The 20,608-nt window shown below is 40.4% G+C and overlaps 1 protein-coding gene across 1 annotated transcript in view; it reads right to left on the bottom strand.

Annotated features, from left to right (window-relative positions):
* Nucleotides 1-20,608, bottom strand: part of ANOS1 (anosmin 1) — a 179,382-nt gene that overhangs the window by 51,715 nt on the left and 107,059 nt on the right. The window contains exon 4 of the mRNA XM_046673995.1: nucleotides 4,866-5,088. Within this exon, the coding sequence (XP_046529951.1) occupies nucleotides 4,866-5,088 (223 nt within the window). The remainder of the gene's footprint in view (nucleotides 1-4,865; nucleotides 5,089-20,608) is intronic.

Genomic DNA, 20,608 nt, shown 5'->3' with positions numbered 1-20,608 from the left:
AAAAAAGCCACCAGAATTTGTTCAGAGTGATGACAAACCAATCTCGACGTAACAACTGGTTTGTATCATTCTCTCATTCCAGCTGGGCCAGTGGGCAGGAGACAAATGCTTCCACTGAGGAGGTCAGCACATACGGAAAGAGTAGCCTCTGAGAACACTGCTCGATTCACTTGACTTCTTTGTGCACGGTAAAGAGATGAGCGGTTGGTTCTTGAAACTCATAGAGCATTCTCTGAGACTTCCAAATCCATCTTTCTTCCTGGCTCTTCCATGTACGATCCTCTAGCATAAATGCAGCTACAGTGAATACTCTAGCCGCTGAAGTAAGCTGAACTCATCAGAAGCGAACCCAAGCATCCGAATCCCCTTGCTACAAGGTTTTAAGCTTGAATATCATTCAACTACCAAGAGCCTTAATGGAGCATAATGAGCATCAGGGCGATGTCAGTTCAAATTTCTTTATTTAAAAATCTCTTTAATTATCATGTACAATAATCTTGCAATTTGCATGTTAAGAAATGGTCCATCTGCTTTGCATTAGGGTCAGCTGGCTCCCTTGATTGGCAGTAACTCCAGCACTTGGCTGTAATTGTGTGCAGATGGGTCTCGGCCCCCGGACCTCCAGCCCCCGCTGTCAGTCCTTCCACACAGTCCTCGTTAGCTCAAGCAGCATCCCAACTGCATAACCAGATGTGTAGAATGGATCTCTCCTCAGTGTTTTTTATTATGTCAATGACTCGAATTGTTCTTTTTCTTTTATTATTTTTGAACAAATTAGTCATCTGAGATCTAAACTATTCTGTTAAAAAATTCAAAAATGCTATCGTATAACATCCCACAATATAGGTGCATTTTTTTCCCTTTTAAAGTGTAACAAGTATTTTCGTGCAATCAAAGGAACAGAAACCCAAAGCTTTAAAAAATGTTGAAAAGATACTGATAGAAAAATCAATGACGATAGATAACCAGCAGTTGCAAATCACCATGAGATTTGATTATTCACGTAAAAATATTTGCCATGAGTCTAAATATTAAGAAAATGTAGCAAGACAGTGTTCCAATGATTCGATAATTAATCAGTATTTATTATCGCTCATAAAGATAATCAGCAATCAAGGAATTTGTGTTTCCATCCTATTAAGGCATTGGGTCACTGTATTCAAAATGTTTGAGGTTAATTTGTGAAAAGTGGTATTAGTCCATCTCTAAAGGCCTGAAGTTTAAACACTTCAAATATTAAAATATTCATGAAAATATTAAATCAACTCCATCATCAGATCTTTTCGAAAAGAAACAAACTGATATATGATTAATTCTTGGTTGTGCATGGTAACCGAAAGCCACAGATTAATCTGAATCTTTACATTTGGAAAACAATTTCACCCTTTCTCTTTCTGTGCCCAAACCAATTGGGCCACCGCTGGGAGTCTGGAGAGGCAGTAGTTTCGGCAGTAAAATAATAAAGCATATAACTTCTGGAGGGAGGAGAGTCTAACGAAGCTGTAAATCAGACTTAAAAGAGGCAAGGGTGGGATGCAAAGGGAAAATAAATGCCCCAGGGTGCGATCATTTCTGTTTTACCTGTGGAAGATCAGCCTCTTAAACTTTCCACAATGATGCTGAAGTTTGCATTCCCCAGAACTAGCACCTTCGGGGGTCAGTTCGCCATGTTAACATTTTCAAGTCTTCTAGGATGCTGCGAATAATCCTCTTCATTTGAAGGATGAGGGGAAAGCTCTCTGTTGTTTTCCTTTGACTGTTTCAAACTATAAACCTGGTCTGTAAAGCTAACTTGGCGGCATCAGCTACGGATAGTTCTTACAGCATAACCTAAATTAAGTGCTCAAACAGATTGGAGTATTGGGTTGATCATCTTTTCAACACACACATTGTTTTTAAAAACTCAAGTGTCTAGCATATAAAGCTCTTGAAGCTATAAAGTCAGCACACCTTGACCTCAATCTTCCCTTCCACAAACATAGGAGACCAAACAGAAAGTATGTATGTTTCCATACATTCTTTTTAAGTTTAATTAACCCAATAAGCAATAAAAGGATAAATAGGACAGGGTTGGTGTGTATCAATTTATTGCAAAAGTTCAGAAAATGACTGGTCCTCTTAAATGAGTACTGTGTGCATTACCACCTTGATAAGGAACTACTCGATGGGTGGAGGTTGGTGTCACATTGATTTTGTCCCCAGTGCCCAGTACAAATCATAACAAATGTTGGAGGCTCCGAATAACTCCTAACAGTCATCAATAAATATTTGTTGAACTGAAATATATCAGTATTTGTAGATCCAGGTGACAGCAGTCCCGTTGAAACTCTAAATGGGGAAAACATTAAGAAAATGGTCTTCAGGATTTCCAAACAGCAACTACCTGTGAGAGGACACTTTAATAAGTAATAATCAATGAATGAGAAGGACATGAGGAACTTACAGGTTTTCGGTATTTGTCCAATAGAATCTGGTTCTTCATAAGGCATACTTTATATCTAATTTAGATACTTTAACTCTACAAATTAGTTGACAATTAAGTTCAAAGAAAAAAATTTCCATGTTATTCATTAGCCTAAAACACCAGATAAACCAGTGATTTTATTAGATTAAAAATATTTGATATTGATATATCTTTTAATTGACCTATAATAATACAGTGATGCCAAAGAGAGCTTGAAGTTCAGGGTCTTTCTATGTAGTTGGATGGAGTCACAATAAACACGACAGGAGAGCTGGCCTAGGTGGGAACGGGGCTTAGATGCATTTCTGCTCCCAACTACCAAACCACCTTAGACCCAAGAGCAGGACTAGTCCATGCCCACCAACGCTGGGGCTCCCTCCCTCTTCCTCAGGAAAAGCTTGCACAAACCCAGAGGAAGCAGAGAGAGGAGGAGGAGCTTATTTCACACCAGTTTGTTGTGGTCACTAAGAGGACAATTTGGTAAGAAGGATGCTGCCTGCTGGTACTCCAAAGAGTGCTGAGGTTGATTTGTTGCATGCTGTGTGGCTGGGTATGGGTTTTTATCCTCAAAAAGCCAAGAGTTGAGTCAGAAAGGATGCTTTCCCAGAGAGCCTGGGGCCATCGGCACCATGATCCTCTTTTGAGAGTGAGCAAGCAGTTTGACTCCTGGTCAAGAATGCGATCAGGGACCCCGAGTGTCTAATAATTAGCTCAGGTTGTCATTGAAAGGATCACAACAAGCTCTACTGGAGCCCCCTCTTGGTTACACATGCTCACTCACTCCTTGGTGCTGTCAAACCCTCCCAGGACATGGAAGCCAGCCTGCCTTCAGGGGCTACCGAAGAGAGCAAGGGAAAAATATCGACGTGTATATATATAGTTTTTCAAAATGACACTATATTATCCTTATGCTCATTATACAAAAGTCACTGTCAGGCGAACAGAGTCTGTTTATTCTATTTGTGGTTAGTGCTCCATGAATTGCCTCTCTCTGCAAAAATCTAAGTGAAGAGCTACTTTGTAGTAGAAGAGTGACTTTAGCGCTTCAAAAAAAAAAGATCCATCACATTTAGTTAAGCAGAGGTCTAAATTGCAAGTATCTTTTAATAATTAATCATTTATGTTAGCCCTTTGTAGAATATTTCCCTTATTCTCAGTGAACCAGGTAAACCTGAAATTCATACTGACTTTTCAATGCTTTTTTATAAAAAGCATATTTTAATCTATATTCCCTCTTTAAAATGCCCTACTTTTAAAACACTACAGGTTTTACAAATGAGTGTTCAACAATCCTTCTAAAAGCATCCTATTTTTCTGGTAAATACCAATATTTAAATAGCAAATGATCTATAATAACAGAAAAGTTTTCACGATAATAGACATTAAAAAAATTAAATGGTGTTACATTTTGCAAAAGTGATTTTATGTAGTTTATAATAAGAGGCATGAAAACAACAAAACTTGAAATCCATTAAAGAAATGTTACTCAGTACAAAGGGGAAAGTGGCAATTATTTTGAATTTGAGAAGTAATATTTATGCCAGGTTTCCAAGGATCCAGGAAAAAAAAAAAAAAGGAAAGCTGGATGGATTACACAGATTTCAGATGAGAGTATTTCCAGGTGAGAGGAGAGGAGACGGAGCAGGTATGTGACTTCGGGAGACGTGAATTGTAATAAGGGTAAGAACGGACTTCTGAAAACAGCCAGCACATAAGTCAAAACCAGCATTGCTGGTCAATACTGCTTTATACACAGTTTTTTTAAAAAAGCTTACCTATGTTTAGAAATAATATATATTTTGTGCGTGTGAGTGAACGTAAGAGAGAGAGTGACAGAGAGGAATGTAGACTATCACATCTGCTAAACTGTTTGATAAACTGAATCCCCATCTTTTGGAAGAGGGCAATTCCTCCATCTAGGATCTCAAGACACTAATCAAAATATTTAAAGTACATACAAGGACACTTCTGTTCTTGGATTACACCAACAGAAAAATCACAGTACTGGGGCATGTATTATGCATTTTTCAAGTGTGTCCCATCCCCAGCCTGTTTCCAAGGATTTAAATCTATTTATTCCAATGTACCCTGTGGAGTTTAATGGATTTATTCTTACTGGAGAAAAACGCAAAAAAGTTCCTGAATTGATGCTCTTCTTCCTACATGCTAAATTTTAAAAAAATTAACATGAATGATTTGCTCTTCCCCAATATGAGTTCATTGTGGCTGAAATCTATGGCCCATTAATATTTCCAGATGTTTGCATATGGTGCAAATTACATTTTCTTAAAGTTTTGTCTTTTTTTGCAATGGTGACGTCTTTGATTGACACCCTTCCCCCGCGCACACACAAACCCCTGCGAGGGTGAAGCTCCCTTCACATCCTTGCCTTGCTCTTTACCTTTGTACAGCGTCTTGGGCACCTGGCAGGTGTGTCCACATCCATTCGAACAACATTTCTTAACCCCAGAGCACTCGTTGTCAACTTCGCAACTTTCAACACAGGCGGCGGCGAATCCACTGGCTTTCTCCGGAGCGGGGCAATCCCCCTGCTTCACCGACAGGATGTACTTGAGGAACTCACAGCTCGTCAGACATTCGTAGTTCTTCTTGGGGAACAGAGGCTAGAGGAGAACAGAAAAACTTCTTCCTTAAAGATGACACATGAGGTCTGATTTCCACGACATTGGAAAGAAAGGTCAAAACTCTCATTTTGTCAAAATTTCCCTTGAATGTTTTACAAAATAAATGTATTTTCTTTGTTCCCCCTAAAGAAGTAATATCTTATGCTAATTTCCTAAAGGGATATGACCCATGAGTTGTAACTTTTATTACATGCAACAGATACATATCAGTTATACACACACACATTCACAGGTTGCATTCTGAGTTCAGAAACACTTGTCAAATAATCGATTACAGATATTCAAAAAACATGTTAGGTCCAATTTGAAGGGCCTTTTTAGACTACTGTGTACATACATATATTTTCTTTCTCTAATGAGTCATTCTTATTTTTATTTCATATCCTGTAAATACTAATCAAAAGAGGTTAGCTGTCGCCCTATGGAACCATTACAATTCTCACAGCAGTAACACATGTATTGATATTTCATCAAAAAGTGGTCTAAGCCTCAGTTAACTGAACATATTTTACTAGCATCCAGTTTTTAGAATTAATGTGCACGTGGGATCTCTTATCACTGTGGAAGTGTCAATGGGTTGTGCAGTGAGAGAACGTGAATTGTCTTTCAAAGCCAAGGCACACATATTTGTCTGTGACGTGGTGTCAAATTCTGAAAAGCATCTAGCTAATGACATTTTGCTTGAGCCCAGAATCAATCAAACGTTAGTGAGAACAGTATTTCTTGACTTATTAGGGGGGCGCATTATCAAAAAAGCACGAGTCATGGAAAGAATCATTTATCAAACGTATCTTTTTGGCTTGGACGAAATGGTTTAGGACAGCACCTGGTCATCCCTAGGACATGAGCTGCAATGTGAAGAGGGAGCTGCTGAGGCCCTGGCAGCAGCCTCACCCAGCACTGTCCCTGCTCTGGACCTCTTTTTGCATCGGGAAGACGGCTGCCAGGACAATCGCCATAATCCTAACTTTCACCCTAACCTTCCTTTTGCTTTTATGAAGGTGCTTGCCAAGATAGCTACTCTAATCCTAACCCTGTCCCTCCAACCCTATTTTCCCTGCAACACACCTGTCCAGCCAGGTAAAATCCCCAGCCCTCTGTTTACCCCTTTGTAGAAGTGGCCACATTGTCACTGATGGGAAGTTCCGTGCCACGGTGAGCCTAGGCTTTTAGGCAGTGGGGATGGCACTCCCACATCAACTTTCTCCCCTTCTGGCTGGCTTTGGGCGATGCCACAGCCCTGGACGATGGTAGAACCACAAAAGGAAAGACAGCAGGACGCAGCATGACACATGGAGAAGAGCACCCTGCCACGCAGCCTGCCTTGAGCTGCTCCGTGCGCACAGAGTGAACCCGCATGGCTTCAAACTCCTGAACAGCTTGGGCTCTGTTTGTGATGACAGTTCAGTCTGCCCTAACCAATGAAGACCCATGTCTGAGAGTGATTCCCATGAACGCCTGTCGGAGCTGCTTGACACTGGAAGCAGGAGACGAACAAGGAAGGCGCTTTCTGTTTATTATTTGATGTCAAATCAGAGCCAGTGATGTCAGAAATAAATGTGGTAGCATTGGTGAACACAAACCCGGGGGAGAATGCAAGCATCATATGTGGCTGACTGCCAGCATGCTGCCTGCTGCTCCATACGGACGCCAAACCACGATTCATTGTTGGTAGCGCCTGGTGACACCTGGGGAACACCTGAAGAATACCTGGTAACACTTGCCAGTGGACTGCCTGCTGCTCCTCACTGATGCCTTGAATATGGTCCTCTACCATGTGGCGACGGCTGGGTAACATCTACTAACACCTACTACCTGTAACACCTGGGCAACACCTGGCACGACCTGCGCACGTGCTGCCTGTTGCTTCTCAGTAATGACCAAATAGGGCTCTTGACTGTCTGGTGACACCGGGTAACATCTGCCAGCATGCTGCCTGCCACTCCTCACTGATGATGGAGTATGACCCTCTACTCAGATAGGTAACACGTAGGTAACCTGGCAGGAGACAGGCTTAGCGATTGGTTAGGGCTGTTAATGAGAGGGCATTTCACACAATGGTAGAGGTATGTTAAGGAAAAAAAAAAGGAAAGAAAAACCCTCACCATTATCAAAGTCCCTGGTTTGGGGAGTGGGGAGGAGAGAAAGATAGGAATGTCTCTAAGTCTTTCCCCAAAAGAGGGTTAATTATAGCCTATTATTTCTCACGTTGATGATCACTGGAAATGCCATTGATAACCCAAAACATGAGAACTTCAGCAAGGACATGTCCCAGTAACCCCTGGATGACTACTACACCAGCACAGATTGTTCTCGCATGCTTCTCCTGGTTCTTTTCCCCAAACGACATTGAGTTAATAATCTGCGTAAGAGTTAAGGCGGTAAATGTGATATTGTGTATATCTTACCACAATTAAAAAAGGATCTGTGTAAGAGCTAGAAATCTGTAGATTCCTTGAGGACGCATACAGTGTCAAGCAGTGCTGTTCTCTTATAGCCACAAGAGTTTTTCTGATATTGTCAATTTAATGCACGTCAAGGCATCAAATCTCCACGACAATTAAATACGAGGGAAAGATTTCATACTCTTAGATTACTGAACAGAGGGAGAAAAACTAGAAACACTAGCTAGAAAAAGTATCATTCCAAGGTGTGAATTAGAATTGTAGATGTCAAATGAAATGGACTGTTAATAATCATATACAAAATTTGAAAATAACATGAATTGACGGGATTGAAATAGTGTCTCAATTTAAGAACTTTCCAGGTAAAACTTAGAAGGCAGGCCCTGGTTTCAATATTGAATTACCACAAATTTGTAGCTAGTTAATTAAAGAAAACCCAAAACTTTCTAAACATTGAAGGCATCATCAGTTCTTGAGGCTTTTCTCTCTTCCTCAGTTTCATAGTTCATTTTTCTGTTAGCTGCTATATGTATTTTACTTCATTGGCTTTTGAAGTTCTAAATTTAGGTCAAAACCTAAGTGAGCAATCAGAGAAGTATGTGAAGGGGTCTGTGACAATTATGGAGTGTTTGCCAGCTTTCTTCCTTCAACAAAATGTACACATTACGCGCACTAAAAGAAAATACTTAGTTAGTAAAATCACTGGCCTTTGCCACACAAGCTGAGATTTCCAAATAGAAATAATTTTATTAAATTTGACAAGTGTTTACTGCTTGCTAACTTGGAAATCACAGTGACTGAGTTTTCACCATGCTATAATCAAATTAATGCAGTTTCAACTTCTTCACATATGAAAATAGGGTATGAGTCAGGCATCGGGTAACAATGCCTGGACTCTCTGTTCATGTGTTACTCTCATCACCCATGTGCCAACCACCACACCCCGGAACTGGGAGGGACAGCAGAGGTACCTCCTCATCTTAATAACTTACTTACTGAGCTGTGAGGCAGAATTAAAAACAAATAAACAAAAACAGTGGCCTACACAGATCTGAAACATGCATTCCCAATGAGCATAAACGAATGATCATACTAGCCCCACAAGCTACATCTTCCAGTGGAGGTGAGAGTGGTTCAATATTCTTCCTTTTTGGTATGGATTCTAAAATGTGATTTTGGGGGGATTATTTTGAGGACCATGGAAACAAAAAAACGTTCATCTTTGCACTGGAGTTTTCTAGACGGGTATACGAGCTCAGAATAATACAAATAATGTTATGAATATTACGTGAGATTGTGCAAGCAAAGAACTTAGCACTATTGTGCAGGGTTGGCCCACAACAGGTACTCAACAGAAATAGAGTAACTGGCGTCTTTTTCTTTTCCCACTGCTACATGTTTACTGTTTAACCTTTCCAGATCCTTCGGTTATTCTGACAAAAATTGTTCTAAGATCCAAAGACTGGAGGTTGGCTCTGCTTCTTCTACAGTGTGACCATCCACAAGTTTCCAACAGACTACTGAAATCTGCATGGAATGAACTGGGCCCTGTTGGAATTTATAAGAAGGAAACAGTCTAAGTTTTTAATGAAGATCATTTTACAAATACGTGGATTTGGCTCAGTAATCTTACAGAGGAGTTCTATTTAGCTGTTCTATGGTTTATACTTACTGAAGGCAATTTTTGATGTTCTCTGTTAATTATCTTGGATAATTATCTTGGATTAGGTTGAAAAATATTAATGGTCTGAATATAAATTAGAGAACATATGGTATCTGGACACAAGGTTTCTCACTAGGTCTTTAATCGTAGCTTAATGAGAATTTACCAGTTGAATGGAATAAGGACAAAAATGCACACAGGTCAGAGAAAATGACGTGTGAATATTAATACTCTAGACATAAAGAAAATGTGTAAATTGGTCCCCTAATAGCCAGTTGGAAATCCTGTGAACAAAAGGTCATTTGGAGGCCAGAAAAGAAAGTTCTGACCAGTAAGCATGTAATATTTCCTGTGATATCACCAGTTAATTCCTCCTAGACTTGTCAAGAGGAATGTGAAAATTTCAGGAAAGGTGTGAGTTTTCCAAATCATTATGAGTATAATACCCATCGACTTCATGGTAAATGAAAGCCCATGTGGCAACACAGATCTATGTGCTAAATGCTGTACTTCTTGTTTATACAATTATATCCAGTCTATTCAGGCAAATTATTAATTGTAAAGTTAATGTAACTACCATTCCTTTATAAAACTATTCATATGAACAATTTCACAAATCACACAAATGGCAATCTTATGCCAGGTCATTGGCTCCAATTTAAATTTGGAAAAATCATAATTACTAAACTCATTAATTTTTGTTCTTCTTATATAGTTAACTCTTATAATCTCGCCTACATGTCGTCTCTTAACTAAGAAACTAAAACGTGTTTTTTAGTGCCTTACCCGGACAAAGTGCTAAGCAAAACTTTCCCATGGCAAATGATAAAAATAAAATGAAATACTAACAGTAGTGGATAACAGTTCTTGGATGCTTTCAAAAAGGATACTATTATCTTCATTTTTTTTTAAAAGATTTTATTTTTCCTTTTCCTCCCCAAAGCCCCCCGGTACATAGTTGTGTACTTTTTTTTTAGTTGTAGGTCCTTCTAGCTGTGGCATGTGGGACGCCACCTCAGCATGGCTTTATGAGTGGTGCCATGTCCATGCCCAGGATTCGAACTGGTGAAACCCTGGGCTGCTGAAGCAGAGTGCACAAACTTAACCACTTGGCCATGGGGCCAGCCCCTATTATCTTCATTTTATTTGGTGTAAAATGTGAGGTATTACACCATAAAATAATCTGTGCAGCAATCATGGAATGATGAACATAAAAACATCCAATTCAGTAAATTATCTTAATATGTTAGAAATCACACAAACATGAGGCCTCAGATATGGAGAGAAACCTTCATTTGGTATTAGGTTCAATTCAACAAAATTGTACCATATGCCAAATCTCAAATACAGGTTGAGATACAGATACGGCCTGCTGTGGGGTGGTTCTCTTCCTGCTCCAGCCAATAAACAAAAGTGCAACCTTGAATACAGAATCCCCTGAAATGAGCTTTCTGTCACCATCATAACCATCGTCATCACCACCACCTTTACTGTCATCATCACCACGGCAGTGGTAGTTAACCCATAATGGATGCCGGAGATCTACCATGTCCCTCATCCTCTATCAGGTGCCTTACTAGCTCATCTCACCTATTCCTCTCCAGTCCCCACAACCATTATTATTTCCACTTTACAAGTGAGGAAACAGAAGCCCAGGGAGATTATAATTTATCCAAAATCAAAAAACAAGTAAGAGCACAGGCCACTATTATAGCCAACGTTTTTCTAAGACCTGTACCATATCTCAGGGTAAAATAAGAAGAGAGCTAAGCCAGTGGCTCTCAACTTGCTTCCCTATTAGGATCACTTGGGGAACTTCCAACACTCCTGAAAGATCAAGGAATAGAGCAGAGGGAAACAAAGGCATATATCTACACAGGTATATATGTAAATCATACATCAGAAAATCAGAAGAGAGTCAAGTTCAAGGAATATTGATAAGAACAAGCAACACTGATATAAAGCTTGTGCTGTTGAACTTCAAGGATAAAAATATAATTTTTCAGACATCCAGGTTGTTGATTATGATTTGGTTGCCCCCAATTTTCTCTACAAAATTTAATGTGTGAAGCCAATAGAGCAATGGCTATACAATAGTAAGGAAACAAACTATATATTATATATGTGTATATATAATCAGCCAAGTTGTTACTCAAATATATGTGTGACAGAAATATTCTCAAAGACAAAAAGACTCAGAGAATACAGCACCCATGAGCCTTTCTCGTAAAACCAAACAATGGCAAAATTCAGCCATTCTATAGAAAAACAGAAAAGAATTGATGGGCTAGTACAATATTTGGTAGCCAAAGAAAATGAAGCAATGCTTACATATCGTGTGAGAAAAAAATATTTGTCCAATTCAATTTGGACTTCAGGTATAACAATAGGCAAAGTTTCTCATGAACAATCTGAAAGAAAATGGTATCTAGGACTCCTTTTTAAAAGCAAACTAACATATGAATCAAATTTAGAAAGCCAAGAGTAAAGAAGTTGACATAAAGGAATTAGTAATCATTTTATCAACCACATAAATATAAAATTAAAAATAAAGTCGGAATGATGGTTAAGGAAGAGAATTTTATATAATAAATCTAAAATTTGAAAAATAATATGTTAGAAAAATTGGTAAGTAGAAGGAGTGATGTGAGACACATATGAATGTGACTTACCTTGAACTCTATTTTATTTTATTTTATATTTTTATTTTTGGGGGGGTGGGTGAGGAAAATTGACCCTGAGCTAACATCTGTGCCAATCTTCCTCTTTTTGTCTGAGGAAGGTTGTTGCTGAGCTAACATCCGTGCCAATCTTCCTCTGTTTTGTATGTGGGACACTGCCACAGCATGGCTTGATGAGTGGTGTGTAGGTCCATGCCCAGGATCTGAACCTGTGATCCCCGGGCCACTGAAGCAGAGCACATGAACCCAACCAACATACCACTGAGCCGGCCTCAATTGAACTTAATTTTAAGACATCAGTAAATGATAAAGCAAATATTGGACTTAAAAAATAGTAATTTTAATCCTGTAATATTTTTCATAATCTTTTTTCTGTAAAATTTGGAGGTTCCTTTTTCTTCTGTTACATTCAAATAAAATTAAACTTTAAGCATTATTAAAAGCTAGCATGCATAGAGAGATAGCTGATGAGATGTTTGCCTAATGCATTGTGGGTCCTCAAGAATATCCCCAGGTTCGGTAATCCACTAGGAGGACTCACAAGACTTAGCACGTGGTCATACTCATGGCTACCTTTTACTACGGCAAAAGGATGCAAAACAAAATCAGCAAAAGGGAAAAGGCATATGGGGCAAGGTCCAGAGGAAACCAGGGAGCAAGCTTCTAAGAGTCTTCTCCCAGGATGCACTAATTCCCCCAGCCATGAGTTGTGACAATGCATGTGAAATGCTGTCCACCAGAGAAGTTTAGTGGAGACTCAATGCCAGAGTTTTTATTGGGGGCTGGTCACATAAGCACCTCCCACTTAGCATGTGCCAAAAATCCAGAGTCCCAGAAGGAAATGGCTGTTTATCATAAACCACATTGTTTGTACTAATAGTTTAGGAACAGTGAGCCCCTCTTATCAATTAGGGAATGGTGGGAACCGTCCCCAAATCTAAGTTTCCAGATGCCAGCCAAGGGCCAATCTTTTCAGTAGGAATGTCTAAGGAGAGCAGGCTTAGGGTAGCTATGGCAACTCCTGCACAGGCAAGCACGGCTACTCTGGATGGTAGAACTTGGAGGAACCATTTGGTTTTACTCTCCTTTGCAGTTTGTTATATTAATTTTTAACAGGCATGCATACTTTCTAAAAATAATCAAAATATTATACTGTTAAAAAAATCCCTATCAGTTGTATCTTTCAAAGAAGACATCTAAATTCTAAGTACACACAAAATAGGAAAATCATTCCAATACAAATGTTTCTAATTTATGCTTTGAAGTACAATTATAATTTGCTTGGAAACTCAATTATACATACTAATTTATTAGATGTGATTACAATTAATTTGGTTCCCAGGCAAGTTAATGACTTTGACCATGAATAATACAAAATCAGGAGAAAAATTAGAAACACGCATTTTACGCAAGTCCCTGTCCTATGGGTACATGCCCCTTTGTTAAATTATAGTCGTCTTGACTGACGTTTATGTCGGCTTCCTCTTCCTTGCCCTGCTTTTCTATTGATTTTGAAGACAAATGCATCACCTTGTATGGGAGTATCAGTGCTTAGATTCTCCACTGGGAGCAACACTCCAGAATCCTGCTGGAAGATCTTTGAAAGGTCACTGAGCCCATAAACAATTCCAGAAATTCAAAGATTGCTAGAGAATCAGGGACAGCTAGGGTATTCTAGTTAAACCATATTTCCTTCTCTCCCATCCTTCCTGCATTTTGTTAATAGGAGTTACTGGGCATGGCTATGAACTAATTAGCCCATGGAAGCATTTACATACTGATTCATAAACCAACCTGGTGTTCTAGGTACTAGGAATCTTTTTTTTTTTTTTTTGAGGAAGATTAGCACTGAGCTAACTGCTGCCAATCTTCCTCTATTTGCTGAGGAAGGCTGGCTCTGAGCTAGTATCCGTGCCCATCTTCCTCTACTTTCTATGTGGGACGCCTACCACAGCATGGCTTGCCAAGTGGTGCCATGCCTGCACCCGGGATCCAAACTGGTGAACCCCAGGCCACCAAAGCGGAACATGCGCACTTAACCGCTGTGCCACCAGGCCGGCCCCTAGGTACTAGGAATCTAATGACGACCAGAAGAAGGTATGAAAATTATTACCAACTACCCTTACAGTTTATGTTTACTAACAAACAGGCAAAATCACTATGCAGTTTAATTTCTATTGAAATAAAGGTAGACACAAGAAGTAATCTTTCTTGAAATCTCTTATTCCTTTGTTTATACACTACTATGTGGAAATTATACCACTTTTAGACTGATTGGATCATCATAAAGTGACATAAAACTTAGGGTAAATAGAACATCATTTCGTCATCACGAATGTGCCAGGGAAATTACAGATACCATAGGTTAGGAGAGTGCTTCTCCATGGGGGAGATTTTGCCCCCACGGAGTATTAGGCAAAGTCTGGAAGCATTTTTGGTGGTCACAGCTGGGAGGTGACTGCTGCTGGCACGGAGTGGGCAGAGAGTAGGGATGCTGCCCAACACCCTACAGTGCACAGGGTAGCCCCCCCACCAGAAAGAATTATTTAACTAAAAAATCTCAATAGTGCCAGAGTTGGGAAACTCTGGATTCGAGCACTATATGGATGTACTAGCCAGGAGTACGCCAATGTTAAAAAGAAGTAAGACTATCAGTGTCTAGAGAAGCCTAATCCGTTGTAGGAGATGGACACTGAAACAACTGCACCACCACATCATAAGCGCTATAACAGACGCGTGGACAGGCCCTACGAGAACCACTGGTAGCACATAGCCAAAGAGCATTTGAACAGTGTCCAGCGGTGTGTCATAGGGTGAGGACACAGAGAGCCAAAGTCATAGCCTCTGTCCCCATTCTGATTGCCCTTCAGGAGAGAGACAAGATGTAAACAACCAGAACTGTACAGTGAGTGAATGAACATCAGGCTAAAAAACACAGAAGCGACACTAACTCAAGAGAAGAAGGTCAAAGAAGGCACTTAAAGGATATGACAGCTGTCTTAAATTAAGAGAAGAAAGGAGTTAAGGGTAGCATTTGAACATAGGTGCTTTCCAGCCATAAGGGACAGATTGTGCAAAACCAGAGTGATCAGAACACAGAGAGCTTCAACTAATTTGGTTTATTTGGCAAAAGCCTCCTACTTCTGCCTGTTGAGGAATGTGGGAACTGACCTCCTGCTGGAAACTGTAAAACTGACAAATATATGCAACAACTTTATTCTCCAGACATTGGCCAACAGGTAGCACAGGACTGTACACCCTGAGAGACGTCACAGATGAGGTGAGCCCAAGGTTGTCAAAAAGAATGGCTGTAGGTAGTTTCAAGTCCACAGTGCAGGGAGTGGTGACTCAAGGAAAGCCCTGGAACTTTCTGAGTTGAGGAGGAAGAGCTCCAAGTTGAAGAAGGCTGAAGTGAATAGACCCTGTGGGCAGAATAAAAGGAAGGATGGAACTATGCAAAGAGAGAGCCCTAGAGAGTTGCAGAGGAAGCGCTCGAACTTTTGGCTGGACACTGATTTGAACGTGCATGGGGTGAAAGTGCATAAGCCCAGGGACTGAACAACCAGGGAGCACAGAGTAAACAGTTCCCAGGGTTCTCAGAAGGCTAAGAACTCACATCCAAACAGGAGGAGCGGGGAGGATGCGGAACACATGGGGCATCAGATAGAGTCCTCGGAAGGACGTCACCTTAGTCCCGAGGAGAAATTAGCCCTACAGAAAGGCTGCTCTGAACCCAGCCTAAGAATGTATCAAAAAGCAAAGCCACCTCGAGTAACTAACTAGGTGCCAGAACAAAGTCTAACGCTTTTTAGAGAAACACAGCAAAATTCAGAACATGAAAATTTGACGTCCAATCAAAAGTCACTGGGCATGCAAAGAAGCAGGAAAATATGACACATAATGGGAAAAAAAGGAATCTACAGAAACAGAACCAGAAATGATAGAGGTGATAGAGTTAGCAGAAAAGGACATTAGATAATAAACAATAAATAAATAAACATGCTCCGTGTGCCCAGGAATGTAGAAAACATGAACAGGGAGGAAAGAAATGGAAGATATGGAAAAGACTTGCATGGAAGTTCCAGAAGTAAAAACGAAGAAATAAAAAATATGCCAGATTTCTGTTAAAAAGACAAGAAGTAAGTGTTGGAGAGGATATGGAGAAAAGGGAACCCTCATACACTGCTGGTGGGAGTGCAAACTGGCTCAGTCACCATGGTAAACAGGATGGAGGTTCCTCAAAAAATTAAGAATAGAACTACCATATGGTTCACCTATTCCACTTCTGGATATTTATCCAGAGAACACGAAAATGGTAATTCAAAAAGATGTATGCATCCCTATGTTCATTGCAGCATTATTTACAATAGCCAAGGCTAGGAAGCAACCTAAATGCCTGTGAACGGATAAAGAAGATGTGGTGTACATATATACAATGAAGTGTTACTCAGCAATAAAAAAAGATGAAATCTTGCCATTTGCAACAACGTGAATGGCCCTAGAGGGTGTTATGGTAAGTAAAATAAGTCAGATGGAGAAAGACAAACACTGTATTATTTCACTCACATGTGGGAGATAAAAAACAACACCACCACATAGATACAGAGAAGAGATTGGTGATTACCAGAGGGGAGGGGGGAGGGAGGAGGGTGAAAGGGGTAACGGGGGTCATTTGTACAGTGACGGATGCAAATTAGACTGTTAGAGGTGAACATGATGTAATGTATACAGAAGTTCCATTATAGTGATATACACCTGAAATCTATATAATGTTATAAATCAATGTTACCACAACCAAAAAATAGGGAGAAAAGAAAAAGAAAGATAAGCCAGATGGGATTTTCAGAAGGTTAGACACTGCAGAACACCTTGAAGGGAACTTGAAGACACAGCGATAAAACTATCAAATGAAGCAAAAAGGGGGAAATGGAGAAAAACAGGATCAGAGACTCGCTGACCCAGAAGACATTCTAAAGTGGCCTATCATGTATAGTTAGAGTCTCAGAAGGATAGGAGACAGAGGATGGGATGGAAAAAATATATTGCCCAATATGTTAAAGATTTGGTTAAAATTATAAGCCCATAATTAGAAAAATCTCAATGACCTCCAAGCAGAAATAACATAAAGAACATCCAGTCAAGGCATACCATCATTTTATTGCTTAAAACTAGATATTGAAAGAAAATCTTAAAAGCAGACAGAGAAATAAAAAGTTTCTACACAGTAGAGAACAAAAGTAAGAATGTCAGAGATTTTTCAGGAAATATACAAGACAGAAGAAAATAAAGAGGGATCTTAAAAGTACTAATTTTTCAAAAATTGTCAACCTGGAATTCTATACACAGTGAAATACCTTTCACTGGAAGATAGAGACAAACTAAAAATTATAATTTTCAGTTGTGAAAGATAAAAGAATGTGGGGTTTTTTTCACTTTTTTTTTTCTTGAGGAAGATTAGCCCTGAGCTAACTACTGCCAATCCTATTTTTGCTGTGGAAGACTGGCCCTGAGCCAACATCCATGCCCATCTTCCTCTACTTTATACATGGGACGCCTACCACAGCATGGCTTGCCAAGCAATGCCATGTCCGCACCCAGGATCCGAACTGGCAAACCCCAGGCTGCCGAGAAGCAGAACGTGCAAACTTAACTGCTGCGCCACTGGGCCAGCCCCATTTTTTTCACTTTTAAAAACCATTTTCATCAGTTTATTTTCAATCATTATCAGCAACTGCATCTTTTCTCTTTATAGAATATCATAGAAGAAATCACAAAAGACTTCATAGAATTTAGGAAGTTCAAAGTGAGTGCTCGATAGGAAACCCCAGCATCAAAGAGGGCTACCCACACACTGCTGCTCAAGGGCTTGTCCTTGGTCCAGCAGCATCAGCATCGCCCGTTGGAAATGCAGACTTGTGCCCACGGCATACAGCTACTGAAACAGAATCTGCCGTTTAGCAAGACTCCCAGGTGATCTGTGAGCACAATCAAGTCTGAAAAGCATGGTCCGGATCATCCCGGGAGCCAGAGTTTGGCATCTGCAGAAGCGTGGGTCGCTCCATCTCTGAGCTGAAACTTGCCTCATCCCTAGTTTCTTACTCCAGGAGTGTGTGCTTTTTATGCGACATCCCTCCAACTTCACACTCCTGACAAGATTCCCCTTGGCATATAAATGTACTCAAGTCTTCCCAAAGGAGAAAGACACAAAAACCACTTCCTCAAAATGGAAGCCCCCTCCATCTCCTCTACTATCTCCTCTGTCCCACAAAGACAATCTTATAGAAAGAACAGATGATAGAAAGGGCTGTGTGCATTCGGTTTACATCCCCTCCTCTACTTTTTATTCCACGAGCCAGAGTCGTAGGCAGTGACTACCATTGCTCCACAGAACCCACAGATGCAGGTTTCTAGTCACCTCCTGACTACAAAATTCAGTGGGACCCGACCTATCACGGAATTCCCAAGTGGTGACCTTGCCCTCCTCCTTCATAATGAAAATAGCTAATATTTATCTAATGTTTCTTATATTCAGAGCTGGTTAAGCGCTTTACAGGCATCTTTTATTTTTCACTGAAATTGGATGCTGTTGCAATTTCCATGCTAGTCCCCTAACTCCTTACGTGGCTACCTCTTTTCAGACAAGATAGGTCCTTAAATCACTCAGAATAGTCTCCAGTCTCAGCCTCTTATAAATTTTCAAAACTCATCAATTCTCCTCCAATTGAGTCTCATATAATTCTACACTCCCCAGCATCATATAAAAATTCAGTGAAAATTGAGCTTTACTATTTGGAAAAAAAACAGCCTACACTCTATGGAGAACATGTTCCCCCTAGTCAATAAATTACTGAACAACCCTAAGAAGTAATTCAACATTCTTGATATTCTCATTTTCCAGGACTATAAAATTCGATACAATGAGGAAAACTTCCTTTATAAGATGGCTGGTAGAGGAAATCTCCCAGCAAGTATAAAAGTTCACAGGCATTCCTTGAAACGTTTCAATTCTGTTACTCCCACTACTGCCATGTTGAAAAGTGGGACAAAATCTGCACTCTCCCCAACCGCCCGGGGATCACACCCCAGAAATGTAAATAACACTTGCGTGTCTTATGAAAATGTTAAAGGCAAATGTTTATCTTCTGTAAAAATAAAAGTTCATTATTGGTAGTAATAGAAACTAACACTTTTGGAAAGTGTACTGTGCGCAGGTCCTCGCAGCCTCCACTGCCTTCTGCCGCTCGCGCTCTCAGCCAATCTCCCTATTTCACCGGAAAAGGGAAGCATTGAGAAGAAAACGTCCACAAACCCACCCTCGCACCCACCCTCGCACCCACCCGTGCACCTGGATCTGGACCCATGTATTCTCCTATATTCTCTCATCTCGTGACACAGGGGGAGGGTCCTTGTTCCCACTTCAAACCTTCCTCAATGTGTGCAATGGACACCAAGCCGCTTAAGGTCACGTGCTTCTGCAATTCTCCCCTCTCCCTACCATCAACCCCTCTCTTCTGGATAATTCCCATCTGCTTACACTACGTGGTTATTTCTTCAACCTGAAAATACTTAAATATCTGATTACCTACCTCCCCCTCTACCCAGAACCTCGCTTTGCTCCTTCTCTTTACAGCAATGCTCACTGAAATGTTCTTTATACCCCCCTCTCTGTTTCTCCCTGCCATTCCTCTTGAACACATGCCAGACAGGCTTTCTCTTCAGCCACCCAACAACAGTGCTCTGATCAAGGTTGACAATGACCTCCACATTGCAGAATCCAATGGTCAATTTTCAGACCTCAACATTCTTGCAGGTGTAACTGATCACCTCTTCCTTCTTGAAAAGCTTTCACCATGTGGCCTTGAGAACTCCCCCCTCCCTGGACGCTGCCATCTTACTGGCCTCCCTTAGTCTCACTTGCTGGGTCTTCCTCTTCTCCATATCCTGCTGATACTGGTGTGATTCAGGGCATAACCTGTGCAGCTGTTCTCTGTCACCTCATCCAGCTTCATGACTTTAAATACCATCTATCACTGATGGCATTTCTATTTCCAGCCTAGATGTCTCTTCTCAACTCCAGACTCATGAATGTGCCTATGACACATCTCACGTGGATGTCTCATTTACATCTCAAACATAAGCATGCTCAACGCCAAATTTCTGACCTATCCCTTCAAAAATCTGTGCCTGTCACATATTCTACATCTCAGTATCATCTCAAAGTCATCCCAACTTCCTTAGTCCCCTAGTTGTTCATGACAAAAACCCTGGCATCGTCACTGATTCTTCTTTTCCTCCCATTCCTCATATCCAATCTGTCATGCACTCTGTTGGCTCTACCTTCAAACTATGTGCTGACCATTTCTGACCACCTCCACCACGACCCTCCTGGACTAGCCACCACCATCTCTCATTTGCTCGAGTGCTAAGACTGTGCAAGTAAATGAAAGAGCCTGTGTTTCTTACCCATTGCTCATACTATCTCATTACTCAATACTCAGTACCTCAATGTTAATACTCCCTAAAGCGAGTACCCATGAGCCACACTATAGCTTTCTTAGGAAACTATTCCAAAATAGGGAATCTTTTTAATAAAAATTGAATCCATCTGTTATGTTGGATGCTAATTTAGTGGACTCAGGATGGTTCACTAATTGACTTTTCAAAAGAATACAGGCAATTGTATCTGTGACTCCCATGACGTGGCACCCAAAGCCAGCTTTATTTTATTTAGGCTCTGGTATATCCCCAAC

Source organism: Equus quagga, chromosome 10, assembly GCF_021613505.1.
Source record: "Equus quagga isolate Etosha38 chromosome 10, UCLA_HA_Equagga_1.0, whole genome shotgun sequence".
Lineage (NCBI taxonomy): Eukaryota > Metazoa > Chordata > Mammalia > Perissodactyla > Equidae > Equus > Equus quagga.
The sequence above is the reverse complement of the archived record's forward strand: the minus strand, read 5'-3'. Positions and strand labels throughout refer to the sequence as shown.